General features: G+C 37.8%; 1 protein-coding gene across 1 annotated transcript in view; it reads left to right on the top strand.

Annotated features, from left to right (window-relative positions):
* LOC107588996 (cAMP-specific 3',5'-cyclic phosphodiesterase 4D-like) overlaps positions 1-15,884 on the top strand; it is a 218,686-nt gene that overhangs the window by 39,080 nt on the left and 163,722 nt on the right. Inside the window, exon 3 of the mRNA XM_016277293.1 lies at positions 6,774-7,006. Within this exon, the coding sequence (XP_016132779.1) occupies positions 6,774-7,006 (233 nt within the window). The remainder of the gene's footprint in view (positions 1-6,773; positions 7,007-15,884) is intronic.

Genomic DNA, 15,884 nt, shown 5'->3' with positions numbered 1-15,884 from the left:
TCAAATTAATGAGATTAATTAATTAACATGCACATCATGTGCCGATTAAAGATAAAATTGTTATTAAAGATAATAGTTATCATTGTGTTCATTTAGAAAAAAAAAACACTGAATAGACATTACAGAAAAGTAGCTGAAATATAAGTTGCTTTAGATAGAAATATTTTAATTCAACATACAAAAATATAAATAAATAGTGAAATATTAAATTATATAAAAAAAACATACTCTATATACAACTAAAAGCGCCAGTAGGTGGTGGCAAATACCTGTCTTAAGTCAGTGAGTCATTCAATCATTCATTCAATAGATTCGTTCAAATGGCTGATTCATTCAGAAATGAAGCAAGTGACTGCCTTTATGAATGGTTCACTGAATCATTGATTCACTCGATTCGTTTAAAAACGTAGATTCATTAATAAAACACCGCTGTGTGTTGATCAAAGATGCACAACAGTTCTCCTAGGGCTTTATTTTCATTAGTGAAATTACAGACAATGTGTCTAAAATTTAATTATTCACACCTTTACCTTATCTTCATTTTTACGTAAAAACTGTTATGTAACCTATTTTTCTATTTCTACCAGCCAATGATGATTCTGAAAGAAAACACGCAGTGTTTGTTATAGTAGCCTAACACATGCAGCTTTCACGTGCATCTGACATAACCGCTGTATTGCTGTTAATGGTTATTTTAGCAAATTTTTTGCTCCGTAAATTCAGTTCAACAGCATTAATTTGAAGAGGGTAAACTTTATCACTCGACTGAATCTGCACATGCATTTTAGGTGTTCTTGCTCCGTCCAAGCAATAAATGCACGTCTTTGAATGAGCGCTGTAGCGTATTCTTCAACCGCTCTGGTACTGTCAATACGACCCATTTCAGGGGCTGCCAAAATTATATTTTTAAAATCAGCCAGGGCTATAGAAATGCATATTAATATTTACAAGTAAATCTCCATATTATGCGTAGGCTAGCCGTCTTTCTATCTGACCCCCCCTACATATAGTTTTGACATCCATCAGGGGGGATCAAGCCTTCTTTAGGGGGGTCAGACCCCCCCCCCCCCCGTAATTCGCACCCTGGTTACACCCCTACAAATCATTGTTTTGTTGATCATCTTAGCAACCACTCACAACAACCTAGTATCAAATAGATTTTTTCTTGCTATGCAAATATTCCCTGCAATAATTACACTGGTCTAAATCAATACAGACACAAGCCGGTTTGTTATGACATTCTTTCATTGAATAATATCTCTCTTTTCTCTTCTTAAGTCAAGTCAAGTCACCTTTATTTATATAGCGCTTTTAACAATACAGATTGTGTCAAAGCAACTGAACAGCATTAATTAGGAAAATAGTGTGTCAATAATGCAAAATGACAATCGTAAACACTCATTTTTCAGTTAAAGGCAATTCATCATACAAATTAAGTTTTTACAATATTCTATATTTCTACTATATTCTTAAACTGCCTTAGATTATGAAGAAGGCCACATTTCCTTGATATAAGAATGAATTCTCAGAATTTTATAGTGATCATTTCCTCTGATGCAGACTCTAATTGCAAAGCCATTATTGTTTCGTTTCACATTTCATGTTTAAATCGGTACTGGCAAATCCATTTATCACTTTCACTGCTTGGAGATAAAAAATGTTTTTGGACTAGAAAGTTTTAGTCTCTGTCAAGCTGGAGGGCTAAATGATAAAATATCCTAATGGTCACACAGAGGCGGCAATGCAATACATTTGCATAATTGGATTCCACGTTCACGTCATAACGAGCGCATTTTTAAGCGCGAGTAAGCAACATCAGAACGCGATTATCAAAATCATCGCGATGCACTGATTATCATTCTTCATTTGTGGGGAAATTCATTCAGCTTGCGATTCTGATTGCTTCTTTAAGATAAACATACGACATCAAAGCTTCCTCAGAAAGAATGATGGGGCCCTTAATTGCAATTCAAGTGGGAATCCATAGGTTGCAGGAGCTGCAGAAATGACATGGAAAGTGATCATTGCAACTGAAGAGAGGGAGAACTCAAGGTTATTTGTCTTTTGTCAGACGATGTTCTCCGGCTTAGCCTTTGATGTAGATATCGAATGGAGTCGTGTGACTGCGGGTTCAAGTAGTTTTCCTCTACAGCTGAGGACCCTTCTGCCACCCCTTGTGGTTTTTACGGTCTACATCATGGATGTGTGTCCAAGAATGTGATTCCCAAGGGAAAATACAGACTTGGATCGATGATCCTTGAATAACACGGACCCAAATGACAATTGTATTATATTGTGAAGCAATTAAACTCAACAAGAGCTATTGCTTTTTCAATACACATTCCTAGTTTTATTGTGCACAATTGATTGGTTATTCCAACGAATATTTGTTTATTTTTGTAATATTTTAATTAATGTCACCAGTGCATTTTGTTTTACCCACTGCTTATATACTTAGAAGTTGTAAATAAAAGATTATTGGAATACATTTTACAAGAAAATACCATTTCAGTCTTTCTACTTCAAAATTACATGTTTATTTCCGTGCGTTACTTGCTGTTTCTTTGTAATTGCGAAATTTACTAGCAATTTCTGAGTGAAAATTGTTTGTACACCAATTTTTTTTTCAGTGATGCTTTTTATGTCTTCAGCTCAATACAATTCAACTCCCAGTGCATATAATTGTGCTTTTTTTCAATGAATATCCTGTTTTACTGGAATTTATGGCACATTACACAAGTAAAAGAGTTACAAACATTATTTCACGTTGACTCTTGAAAAGTAATGAAAATGCTTTTTTCGAGATAATTAAGCGATTCGTCTCTACAGAGATAATCAAGGCATCTAAGAGAAGGTTAGGACTTAGCAAAAGCCAAAAGATAGCTCATGCTGTCTGATCTGCCAGATTAATGTTGTAAATGGCTTCTCGGTTATTAACAGGCCTTTGGACGGTGAACAACGGTACTGCGCTGATCCGATCTCTCCTGCTGCACACGGGCTCCTGTAACTCCCGGGATACCTCGACTGACGGATGAGTGATGAAACAGCTGATTTATTCCCTGATCCCTGTAATACTTCACACACTGGATGGATGTATCCTGATTTTTTTCACTTTCTGAAACACTGTCAGGCCATCCAGCAAGGGATAAATAACATTGAGGGATAAGGCTGTGTTTGTCTGCTCTGTGAAGGACTAATGGTGTAAATTATGCACACACAATTAGACGTGATACTTGCACAAAACGACATCTGCCTCACATTCCATTTGCGTGAGTCAAGGCCATTTGGAGTAAAGAGAACAATCTCGGTCTCTCTGAGTGACTTGAATTCTGGCTCTTATAATATATACGGCCAATGACTGTAACCGATTGTAGCTACTGTGAAATGACATGAATATTTGAGCTCATCCTCCAGTGACGGAGGTGGGCGTGTTCTCCCACTGCAAGCCAATTCAGGAGCCTTAACATTTGCAGAGAGCAACGGTACACCTATGATTAATTTACCATCTGGGCCAGTTAGGATCCCTATCATTTCATGCTGGAAAAAGCATTTTGGTTGCATCCCATCATACGCTGGATATGAACTAATATTTATAATAATAATAATTTAGCCATTTTAACGGTGTATTTTGTATATATGTATACACTACCATTCAAAAGTTTAGTTAGTAAGAATTTTTTATATTTTTGAAAGAAGGATCAACAAGGCTGCATTTATTTGATTAAACCGTAAAAGAACAGTAAAAAAAACAGTAATGTTGTGAAATATTATTACAATTTAAAATAGCTGTTTTCTATGTGAATATATTGTAAAACATTTTATTTCTGTGACGTAAAGCTGAATTTTCAGCATCATTACTCCAGTCTTCAGTGTCACATGATCCTTCAGAAATCGTTTTAATATGCTGATTTGCTGCTCAAGAAACATTTCTTATTATTAATGTTGAAAACAGTTGTGCAGCTTAATTTTTCAGGATTCTTTGAATATAAAGTTTGAAAGAACATCATTTATTTGAAACAATTTTTTTGTGACAATTTAGAAGTTTTTAATGCCACTTTTGATCAAGATATATCCTAAATATATACAAATTTACTGACCCCGAACTTTCGAATGGTAGTGTATATATATGTATAATATAAACCCACTGATTACATTAAAGCAATAAGCATAAGAAATTCCTTTAAGCATGATGAGTAACTAATCTTTGATTGATATTATTAATATTATTAATTTAATAAATAAAATTGAATTTAACATTTTATTCCACCATGTAAAATAGGTGACTGGCTTGTGTTATATTAATATAGAATTAATTTGAAGTATTTTCCAGTTCTGAACATGGCCAACTCAGATCTGTTTTTATAAACATCTATCGATTAGTTCTGGTTGTTTTTAGGCCTTTCAGTCAATCTAGCTTTTAGTAGCTCTCAAGCATGAGTCATGCTCCATTGTCCAGAGCAAGATGTTCAAACCATTCAAGCCCACGCCCAACTGATAACCTCTGCCTCCTTTTTCTTCCCAGAATACATCTGGCAAATAGTTGAAATTAGCCTCACATTCCCCTTTCTCTGTTTTCTCGCCGAACAAAGTGCCGTGTTCTGCCATGAGCCGCAGGTGGATGGTTCACACCTTTTGTTCCGCTGCACGCCGTGCCATTCAAACCATCACTGTGATCTGCATCTCCACAGCCACTTTGAAAGACTATTTTAAACTGACGTGACTCTGACTCTATAATAACGCTGCACATCTTCTTATTGTGTTTCTGCAATTTTCATGATATTGTGCCCAACCAACCGAGCTTCTTTCGCTAATTCCGTCCCCTTGTTTAGTCACATGGATGCATTTTATGTGCCTTCGGTGTGAGATGTTGCTCAGACTACAAATGAAGCCCTTGATGCTTTGTGCTGGGGGCCGCGGCTTTCAACATGCCCACAGGCTTCAGTGGATGAGTCAAACTACTCGTATAATAATGAATTGTGCATTAGGGGCTTATTGCAAAAAGGGGAAATAGAGGTGAGCTTTAATTTGATAGCTGTTTTGATACTTTTTGTGTACATGCAGTCATGATGAATGCATTAAGTTATTGGCCCAGTTAATAGAGAGAGCGAGAGCTTGAAATATGAAGTATTAGTTGTGTGTATGCACATGGGCAAATGAAGCCATGCAAAATGCAAATTAGTGTCTCTTTTCCACGGAAACCTCTCTCTTTATAAGTTTTGTTTTTACACTGACGAACTACTTATGCTAATAAAGTAGCAGCTTGGAAAATGCAAAACACAGAGGCTTCGTTACCTTTCCTCTGACAGCATGCTTTCCATCTCGTTGCAACACAGTTCAACAGTCCCTATGGGACATGCAGAGTGAATGGATGCTGCTCACATATCGGTTCCCTTCATTGGAAAAGGCGCTAGTAATGTAAACACAGCCTATTAGGTGATTCTCCAGAGTTGTTTGTGGGCGTCAGAGAGTGTACCAGGGGAATTGAGTGTATTGTACTGTATATATTGTTTTTTTTTTTACTTTTCACCTTCTTACTGTCAGTCGCTGTCTTCTTGGCCTCCTTTGTTATTAGATTGCTTCTAAAGAGAGCACATTCTTTGATTTTATTTGGGAGAATTGTGTTGGTTAAATGTTCCATAAATAATGATGCATGACAGAACATTTGACATCTTAATTAATTAATGTAAGCCCAGAAAACACAAGCTTTTTGGGCATTTTTCTGCTTGCTTTGCTCATTTTGGGACACCATGAGAGAGTGTTTAGAAAGCTAAACTAAGTTTTACTTACTAATAAGACTGCAAGTGCGGTACCAAAAATATGACTAGATAACTAAATTGATAATTGTATTTGCTGCACACTTTAGCATGTTTTTTTCACTAATAAAAAAAAAATTGCTAATTTTTTACTAGCACGTACAAGAAAGGTTTGGGCAGATTAAATTTAGACTGATTCATAGCCCCAAGAGTCCCAAGAGGTTTGACATACTCTTTAAAAAAATTAATTTACTTAATTTGGACATTCATCTCGGGGTGCCTCTATTATAACCACTCATTTTCTACAAATCTATTTATACTAGAATGAATCTCATGAAGTCTGTCAAGAACAAATCCATGTCATATTTCACCCCAAAATCAGATTTTGCTCTGTAAAAATTAAGCCTATTTTAGGCCAAAATTTATTATAATAGGTAAAGCATTTCTACATCATTGTACTGCTTTTTGTTTAGTTAAATACTTAGTTCATTATATAGTAAAAAAAACAAACTATATTACAGTAATGAGAATCACAATTGAGAATAATAGCTTCAGACACCATCTGGTAATTTGGGGGAAAATGTGCTTATTGGTCTTATTATTTGTTTTGTATTTTTTTCCTTTTGATTTTGATCACATAAAAGATATGAAATGTGAAGATTTGATAACCTCTTCATAGAGCACATTTTGAGAGATTCTGAAACATTTCAGTGAGTAGAAACTAAAATATCTCAGAAAACAACACATGAAGCAAGCTGATGCATTGCATGTATCTTGCCTCATTTTATTTTTGCTATTTGATTCGGTACTCTGACAACTGGCTGATCTGGGGAGTGTGTGTGTGTAGTTTACTGCCCCTCTGCATTTATATGAATACTACTCGAACTATCATAAACCCAATACATTTCTGTAGGGCAGTGTATTCAACACAGCCTGCCCAGTCAGTGCATTATTTATTCCACACTACTCTGTGAAAGGTAGAGCACTAGTAAACAGAGTTTGTGTTTTATGTTGTGCCAGGTGTGTGATGGGTCCACAGAGCACCTAGAAGCAGAGGAAGGAGCCGCTCCAGGCTTGGAGCTCTTCCAAGTGCGCAGACGTTCCAGTCGGAACCTGCAACTGCCCCCGTTGGTCTTCCGGCAAGCTGAGCAACATGACTGGAACAGCAAAGAGACTGAGCCGATCGCCCGTCCCACCACCCTGGCACTGCGCACCCTCCCACTCATCGCCATCACATCTGCTGACGCCGGCAGGTGAGCAAAACAACCTTTTGTGTGGATGCATAAAATCTGGACATTATCAGTGACCGCATCGGTGACTTGCTGTTTTCAAGATGTAAGTGGAATGCGGATGAGTTTGGATGATGTAATTACTACTTGCAATATGTTCAAATATATTTTAATACTTCTTTTTTTTTTTACACTTACTGGCAAAGATGAGTTTTAAGAACAAAGGATGCACATGCTGCCGTAGAGGATGATGCAAAATAGTTTTGTTGCACATGCTTGTCATCTCATAAACACAACTAAATTAGTACTATTAAAGGGTTAGTTCACCCAAAAATTTAAATTAGCCCATAAATTACTCACTCTCAAGTCATCCTAGGTGTATTTGACTTTCTTCTTTCAGACGAATCCAGTTGGAGTTATATTAAAAATTGTCTTTGATCTTTCATGGCACTCAGCGGATGTTGCATCCGTCCAAAAGCAGTTAAATAAAATGCGCCCATCCATAAAAAAAAAGTGTCTCACATGGCTCCGGGGGGTGAACAAAGGCCTCCTGTAGTGAATCGATGTGTTTTTGTAAGAAAAATATCCATATTCACAACGTAATAATCACTTTAATGTAGCTTGCGCTCACTGTTGTACACTGGAAGCAGTTCCGGGCGGATGAGGTATGAGGTCAGCACTGCGCATTCCCAGTGAGTCTCGTGAAAACCAACGTTTGTTAAGAGCAGCAAAGGAAGCAAAGTTTCCTTACTTTAGCAAAAGAAAACCAGTCTCCTCTTGGCTTATATCGAAATCCTCTGACATTCTTCTTTACAAATCCTCGTTTTGTACTTCTAATTAGTGACCGTTGTTTTGTTTTGATCTCTCCGCTGCGTTTCCGTGTTCGTCACTTCTGAGCGGCGCATGCGCAGCGCTGACCTCATACGTCATTCCCCCGGAACTGCTTCCAGTGTACAACAGTGAGCGCAAGCTAGATTAAAGTGATTATTACGTTTTGAATATGGATATTTTTCTTACAAAAACGCATCGCTTCGCTACAGGAGGCCTTTGTTCACCCTCCGGAGCCGTGTGAGACACTTTTTTTTTATGGAGGGGCGCATTTTATTTAACTGCTTTTGGATGGATGCATGCAACACCCGCTGAGTGGCATTAAACAGCTTGAAAGATCAAATACCATTTTTAATATAACTCCGACTGGATTCGTCTGAAAGAAGAAAGTCATATAGACTCTAACCCTTGTGAACTAACCCTTTAAGGTGCAAAAAGGTGTGTTTCGGAGCTGTAATTTCAATGTGCCCACATTATTTTTTCTTTGTAACTTATTCTACTAACCGTAAACTAACATAACAGTCTATCAATACTCGAATGAGAGTTAGTTGTAGTTGCAAAGTTACTTATGGTCAATAGAATTTCTAAAGGGGACTAAAAATAAATTTTCTTCAACAGTATACAAAATGCATGCAAAATAAATTTAGACAACAATCTTCATTGCCACTAAATTATGATAAATTCTGATTTACTTTCCCATAATACTTAAATTGACTTCCCCAAACTGGAAAGTTGGCACTCAAAGAAAATCCCACATTTCCCAAAATATTTTTCCATGTTTTTCCACTATAATTTTTCTGTGACAGGTTAAAAAAAGTACTAAACCGTTTCTCCTGCAGCATGTAAATTCTGATTGCAGTGTTTTTATTCTAGCTATATGGCTTTTTAGAATCAGCAATTATATTGGCTGTCTGTCATAACATAAAAATAATTGGTTGTAAATTGTTTCATCTCTAGTGCACCACTGTTTTTTTTATTTTCAACCCACAAGCTCATTTGTGAAGAAAACAATGTGGGAGTCTTTGTAAAAATACTCAGATATTTCTCAGCAGTGGCGTTTCATCATTGCCAATGATAGAATGAAGTGAGCATGGCGATAAAATTGACTGCTTAGGCTTTGGCAAAGATTGGCTTCACTAGCTCCTCAAATCCTGTTTAGAGTGAGAAGTTCTTTGGTGGAAGGGCTAGATTAGAACGCACTTTGACATTTTGTCCAGTGTTACCCTATCGCTGTGTTTCTGTCACTTATCATCCATGCAGCCTGTTCCTTCTTTGATGGGTTTTTTTTATTTTCAACCCACAAGGTCATTTGTGAAGAAAACAATGTGGGAGTCTTTGTAAAAATACTCAGATATTTCTCAGCAGTGGCGTTTCATCATTGCCAATGATAGAATGAAGTGAGCATGGCGATAAAATTGACTGCTTAGGCTTTGGCAAAGATTGGCTTCACTACTAGCTCCTCAAATCCTGTTTAGAGTGAGAAGTTCTTTGGTGGAAGGGCTAGATTAGAACGCACTTTGACATTTTGTCCAGTGTTACCCTATCGCTGTGTTTCTGTCACTTATCATCCATGCAGCCTGTTCCTTCTTTGATGGACTCTTTAAAGAGGCACAGCTGAAGGGTGTCTCTACAGGGCTGCAAGCAGATGGATGAAAGAGAATTTGTGGCTTAAGATCAGTTTCTTATAAGGTATCTACAGCAATATACAATGGCTTTTATCCATGAATTTTCTTGTGTCTAACATTTTGTAGTCCTCACTGTTAGGCGATACTATTTCACACTTGATTTTCACATTTACTGAAGACAACATGAGTGTTGTTTGCCTGCGCAGAACTTGGCAGAACAACAGAATAATGCCTACTCCCAATATTCAGAGTATAAGGTTGCATTGGTGTTTTTATAGTCTTACTTTAACTAGGATGTAAAGTTTACACAATGGGCCTTAGTAGCTACTTGTTAGTATGTAACCTAATTTGTTTGCACCATTTCACATATGGCATGGCTTAGCTAAGTAGGTTGTACAGGTAAGCTCTTCATAATGTGTAGCAGAATATGTTTACTTGTATTTTAAACAATAAGAAGCCTTCAAATTTGTAAGCAATATTCAGAAGCTGTATTATTATCAGAGATACATTCATATAAAAACACCTGCGCTGCATTTTGACTTTGAAATGTGCAGCGCTCATATTTATTCAATGAAATCATAGCCTTTTGAAGTTTCACGATCCTTGTCTTTCCCTCCCCAAATGTAAGACCTCTTGAAATTATAATTAAGACTTTTCTTATAACATTCAAGGTATTTAAAACTTATGTCCTTAAATTTAAGTACCCGTGGTAGCCCTGTATTTAAGAGAGCCCGCCCGGTGTACATTTTGGTAGCCCGACTGGAAGACTCAATAGCCCCAGGACGTCGGACTAGCCGGCAAGCCCTGGTTGCATTTCAGCTGTGATGCTAAGGCATTTTTAGATGTTGATAAGACTGTGAAGTCTCACATACAGTACTATTGTACTTTTAGTTTTATCAAGCCAATGTTGCATCAGCATCATGAATATTTCAGCTGTGGTGACTTCATGTTTGTAGTGCAAGTTCTTGCATTTTAAAGATTCTATATGTTTTGAGTAGGTTTAACAAACAACTGACATTCTACATGAGCTGGCAGCATAAATGCATGCATGTGTCAAATATGGCCTTATTCTATGACACAGAAATCAGTGGCACCCCGCCATTCACAATCAATTTCCCCCTGTGGCTATTCATTGAAAAGCTGCGTCATCTTGGAGCTACTTTTAGGCCAAACTAGTTGAATGTACTGAAAACTGATGTAGTGTTTTAGTGTAGCAGGATTCAATCAAACCTTATTGACTGGGTACAATCTCCTTCCATTAAAGTCTAATAGCTTACAAGGTTAGATGAAAAGATGGAAATGCTGCTTGGAACCAAGGACAGATTTATTTTTTCAAAAAAGAGCTTCTCTTACATTCCCCCACATAGAAAACACTGTTAGACCTCTTCACATTGTTGAGAATGAGAAAGTAATTTCCTGTCAGGTTCTGAATCACAGACATCCAGTTTAAATGTCAAAATGATCATAAGTCATAAAAATCACTATGACTGTTTAAATCAGCTTCAACACTGATACTGCTGAACTGTGCGCTTTTATGTCTAAAAAGCATTACATTAAGTATCCTAAACACCTGCCATTATGACTGACCTTAAAGGGATAGTTCACCCAAAAATGAAAATTGCCCCATTATTTACTCAAGCCCCCATTCTACTTTCAGACGAATACAATTGGAGTTATATTAAATAATGTCCATGCTAATCCTAATTTGAAGTCCAAAAAAGTTGCACCCATCCATTATAAAAGAAGTCCACATGGCTCCGGCGGGTTAATAAAGGCCTTCTGAAGCGATACGATGCATTTGTGTTAGAAAAATATCGATATTTACAAATTTATAAACCTTAATCTCTAGCATCCAGTGGATGACGTAGGACGTAGGCATAGCATAAGGCTTGTTCGAGATGCATCGGCGCTGCACAGACCGATCGGTGTATGACATCAAAGTACCGTGAGTGTGATTAGAGAGCTGACGACTCTTTATGCTTTTGAATCACTCTCGCGGTACTTTTATGTCATACGACGATCGGTCTGTACAGTGCCGATGAATCTTGAACAAGCCTATAAGCTCCGGTGAGAATATGCTAGTCTCGCGAGAAACAAGTTTTGTTTACAGCAAAGGAAAACCCAGTGTCCTCTTGGCTTATATCAAAATCCTCCGACATTTTTCTTTACAAATCCTTGTTTTGTACTACTAATTTGTGACCGGTGTTGTGTTTTGCTCTCTCCTCTGCGCTTCCACGTTCATCACTTCCGCATTTGTCACCGCGTTTGCAGTCATCAGCTGGACGCCACTCTCTCATGAAAGAGCGTACAACAGTTAGTGGAAGCTAGAGGTTTATAAAGTTGTAAATATGGATATTTTTCTTGCACAAACGCATCGCGTTGCTTCAGAAGGCCTTTATTAACCTCCCGGAGCCGTGTGGACTTCCAACTACCATCCACTCCCATTATAAAGCATGGATTAGCCTGGACATTATTTAATATAACTCCAATTGTATTCGTCTGAAAGAAGAATGTCATATACACCTAGGATGGCTTGAGGGTGAGTAAATCATGTGGGGGGGGGTTCTAACTTCTAGATACAGCTTGGCATATCCAAAGTCAGAAAAGGTTCATACGTTCATATGAAAATAGGAATTTGTCTCTTTCTGAAGCCATGCTGTGCTGGAGTGGCAATATCAGCAGCCTGAATCAGCTGTGGACCGGAATACAATTTTTATGTGTCTGGTGAGTCATATTCTGCCCCTTGATATGTAAATACATCTGGGATTCGTTTAGAAGTTTGTGCATGCTTTGGCATGTAATAAATAGATCATGCGTCACGCTCAATGTAAAGCATAAAAAATGATTTTCTCAATTTTATTCTATGCGTTGTGTGACATAAACCATTGCTCTGCATTTGCATGTTCTCCAATTACATACATTATTCATGGTTTTGTTCAGTATTAGGGATGTGCAGAAATTGAATGAGTAAGCTGTCGATCTTAGACAGCCATGTAGTTGGTTTAGGGTCATGTTCACCTGCCTCCTCACCTCACTAACTCACTAGTTGGTGGTTAGGTGACACTAGACACATTTGTACTGGTCTACACCACCCCATAAACATGAAATTCCAGAGACACGTCTTTGGTGAGTTCAAAGAAAAAGGTCAGTTTATGAATCTTTGACCTGATGCACAACATTATTTACCACAAACCACAAAACAATTGTTTGGATTATCAGTAACATTGACAATACCCATACCTAGTGGCATCAAATTTAATGTAGCTTTTTTTATTCCCTTGAAAGGTTTACTTGTCTGACTCACATATGCAGATTCATACCTGCAAAAAATGATTACCATTTTCTGTCTTCCCAAGCTCACAGAGCACAAACCGCACGCAAACGTTAAACCAATAGCCACTTTGATTTGCTCTACCAGACCTACATCCATTATTCAGTTCAATCATGGAACGTACCAACTTATGAAAATCAGTCAGCCTACAGTAAACTTTAATTTGCTAGGAAAATTTGGTTTGAAGCACCCACCCACAAAGTTGGTGTAAAACATGGGTTAATAGCGGCATGAAATAGCAGCCTTCTTTTCTGTTTTGATATATTTTCTATTGAAATAGAAAGTTGGGATGAGACACATTGATTATATTTGTATAGTCTAAAAACCATGAGCAAATACTCTTTATTTGTTTTTTATAAGTGCTATGAGGCAGGTGGTATTTATAGACCTTATGTAGCTCCGCCCCTTTTCAGCTCTGGCTCGTTGTCTTCTGTCTTCCGTTTGTATTTCCACAGCATTTATTGAATAAACAGGAGAATTTATGAATAAATGGCTCGTTTTAAAATCTTTGACATCCACTCTGTACATTACAATGCACATGATAACTTTCGTTAACTCCACAATAAATAAATCCACTTCACCATCTAATTATTCTTCAACAGTAATGCTATAGCTACCGCAAAAACGGAAGTTCAAAGACAGCGTTTTAAAGATGGCTGCGCACTTGTTTCTCTGACCATTAGATGTATAATTAAAGAGAAGTATATGTTCTCATTCTAGAAACCATTTTATTGGACAAAAACGTTACTATGCATAAGTTAAGATGAGTCATCAATATTTTTGGTTTGAAATTTTAAATGTGTAGGCTGTATATGTTATCCACTTTTAGGCCTATGATATAGGCGACCCCAAAGCTAATTAATAGCTTTCAAAGTGTTTTCCCTGAAATTTTTATTTATTTATCGCTATACGTTTGTTAAATGAACTTCAGGTGGAATCGTCTAGTTATTGTCTTTCTTCGATATACTTGAATGTGTATGATATTTTCTGTATTCTTTACGTCAATTATTATTATTTTTTTGCTTTGCTTTACCTCATTTATTGTGGTTCTTCATCTTCTTAGGTGAAATTGTGACCTGCTGAATTATAAAGGCTTCTTATCCTGAGTCGCTTTTCCTCAGTCAGTTTGACAGTTTAAAATAACGGTCATTCCTGCTGAGCGCGGGAAAGTGACCGGCAGCAATCAGTGTGGAGATGATGCGCGCGCTCCTCCTGAACATTTGCGGAGGCAGCAGCCGCCCGCCTCACCGTCTCTAGCGCAGAAACTCTCAGCACACATCAGTGAGAGGAGAGAGAGCGAGAGGGGGAGACAGCGGGATATTCTCACACACACTGACAGATAGCTTACCTGAAAGCACCGGGGAAAATGGACCGAACCTACGCAGTGGATACGGGTCACCGACCGGGTCTGAAGAAATCGCGGATGTCGTGGCCGTCGTCTTTTCAGGGATTTAGACGGTAAGATATGTCCTCTTCGTCTTTGAGGGGTAGATGGGTGTGTGAAGAGGCTTTTGCGAAGTGCACTTTCTTTGTGTAGATCAGTTCATCTCTGGAGGAAATTGGTCTGTTTTGGCTTAGAATGAACTTGAAAGTCAATGGAGTTCATTGAAAGTAAAAGTGACTTGAAGCGCGTGTAGTTTCTTTGTTATGCGCGAGACTCCTCGCGCCTGGGATTGTTTTATACATATAATTATTTCATTATTGGTATATAATTAGAGTACAGATTTAATCTCAAATAAAAAGCGACAGCTAGTATAGTTTTTTTTTTATTGTCATCATTTTTTAAAGTTCCTGTCCTTCTTTAGAGTGTCTGGCGACGATTTTTTTTTGTATTGCGCAAATACGTATTTTATTACTGTTTACTCGTCCTTCGGTCTGTTTATTTATTTGTTTTGATTGATTATGCTCTATAAAACTGGAATGTGTGAGTGGCATGTAGGGGTTATATGGGGTTTATGTCAGTATAATCTGATGTATATTTATAATCTGGCTAATTATATGCAATCTAGATATTGCTTGGACAGAACCAGCGCAAATTCACATGTGCTTTCAGGTAGAATTATCTAACGCTGGTGGCAAGTGTGTTTGCAAATGGAGTTTATGGGTGTTTAAAGGATCCCATATTGTCAAAACTGAAGTTTCCTGGCTTTTTTTCACGATAACAGGTCTAGGGGCTATTTAACTACCATATAAATTTCAAAACAGTCAGTCCACAGTAAAATGCACACAGTCTGCTTAAAGTAGCTGTGATTTTTCACGAACCATTGTGACTTCCGTAAAACGTTGACGTCAGAACTACACAGTCACCGCCTTCAGTCACCACCCCGAGCACCACCCACCGTCCCACTCTCCTTTAGCCACACCCCAGACAACATCGCGTCAATGCCATTGCTGAGCAACAACAACACGGAAACATGTCGAAAAGCTTAACTTTAACCACGAAACCAGATCGGCCGACCAACGTTACACTCTCACTCAAAGGATGGACGATCTGACAGGATTGCTACTATGAGGTGGATCACATCTAACGTGTGTAGTAAAGACAAACTCACCGTCTATCTAGTCATGATGATGTATATACATTTCAGTTTCAGCAAGCAACTATTTTTTACAGCTACATTATTGTTCCAGCCACAATTAATCACAACAATGTATATACAATTACAAATGATTATATATAAATCGCCAGTTTGTTGTTTGACACATATCGACACGTGATTTCATACATGACATAGTCGTGAGATGCAAGAAACATAGACATATGGCAAGAAATCTGTAGACGCGCCCATAACAACAAAAGAAAATACTTTATTGAACCTTTTCTGATAAGAAGTGAGCGCGGCAAACGCGAGCATATTTGACGATCGTTTCTGCCAAGTCCACTCGTTTTATCGCGTTTAGCCACAGCTGTCGTCGGTTTTTTGTCTGGCAGTGGCAGCAGATATGCGATCAGATTTCTAATTTGAGGCTGTATTGCTTTGATTCTGGCACCCAACATCACAACAAGATGATATTTTAAGCTCCTCATGTAGCTGAATCTGCGCTGGTTTGAATGGGCCGCCTCTAGTTTCTTCTTTGTTTTGCTGCCTCCAGCTAGCGCTGTGACGTCGGCTGACCC

Source organism: Sinocyclocheilus grahami, unplaced genomic scaffold (assembly GCF_001515645.1).
Source record: "Sinocyclocheilus grahami isolate Dianchi unplaced genomic scaffold, SAMN03320097.WGS_v1.1 scaffold110.1, whole genome shotgun sequence".
NCBI classification, from domain to species: Eukaryota; Metazoa; Chordata; class Actinopteri; order Cypriniformes; family Cyprinidae; genus Sinocyclocheilus; species Sinocyclocheilus grahami.
The sequence above is the reverse complement of the archived record's forward strand: the minus strand, read 5'-3'. Positions and strand labels throughout refer to the sequence as shown.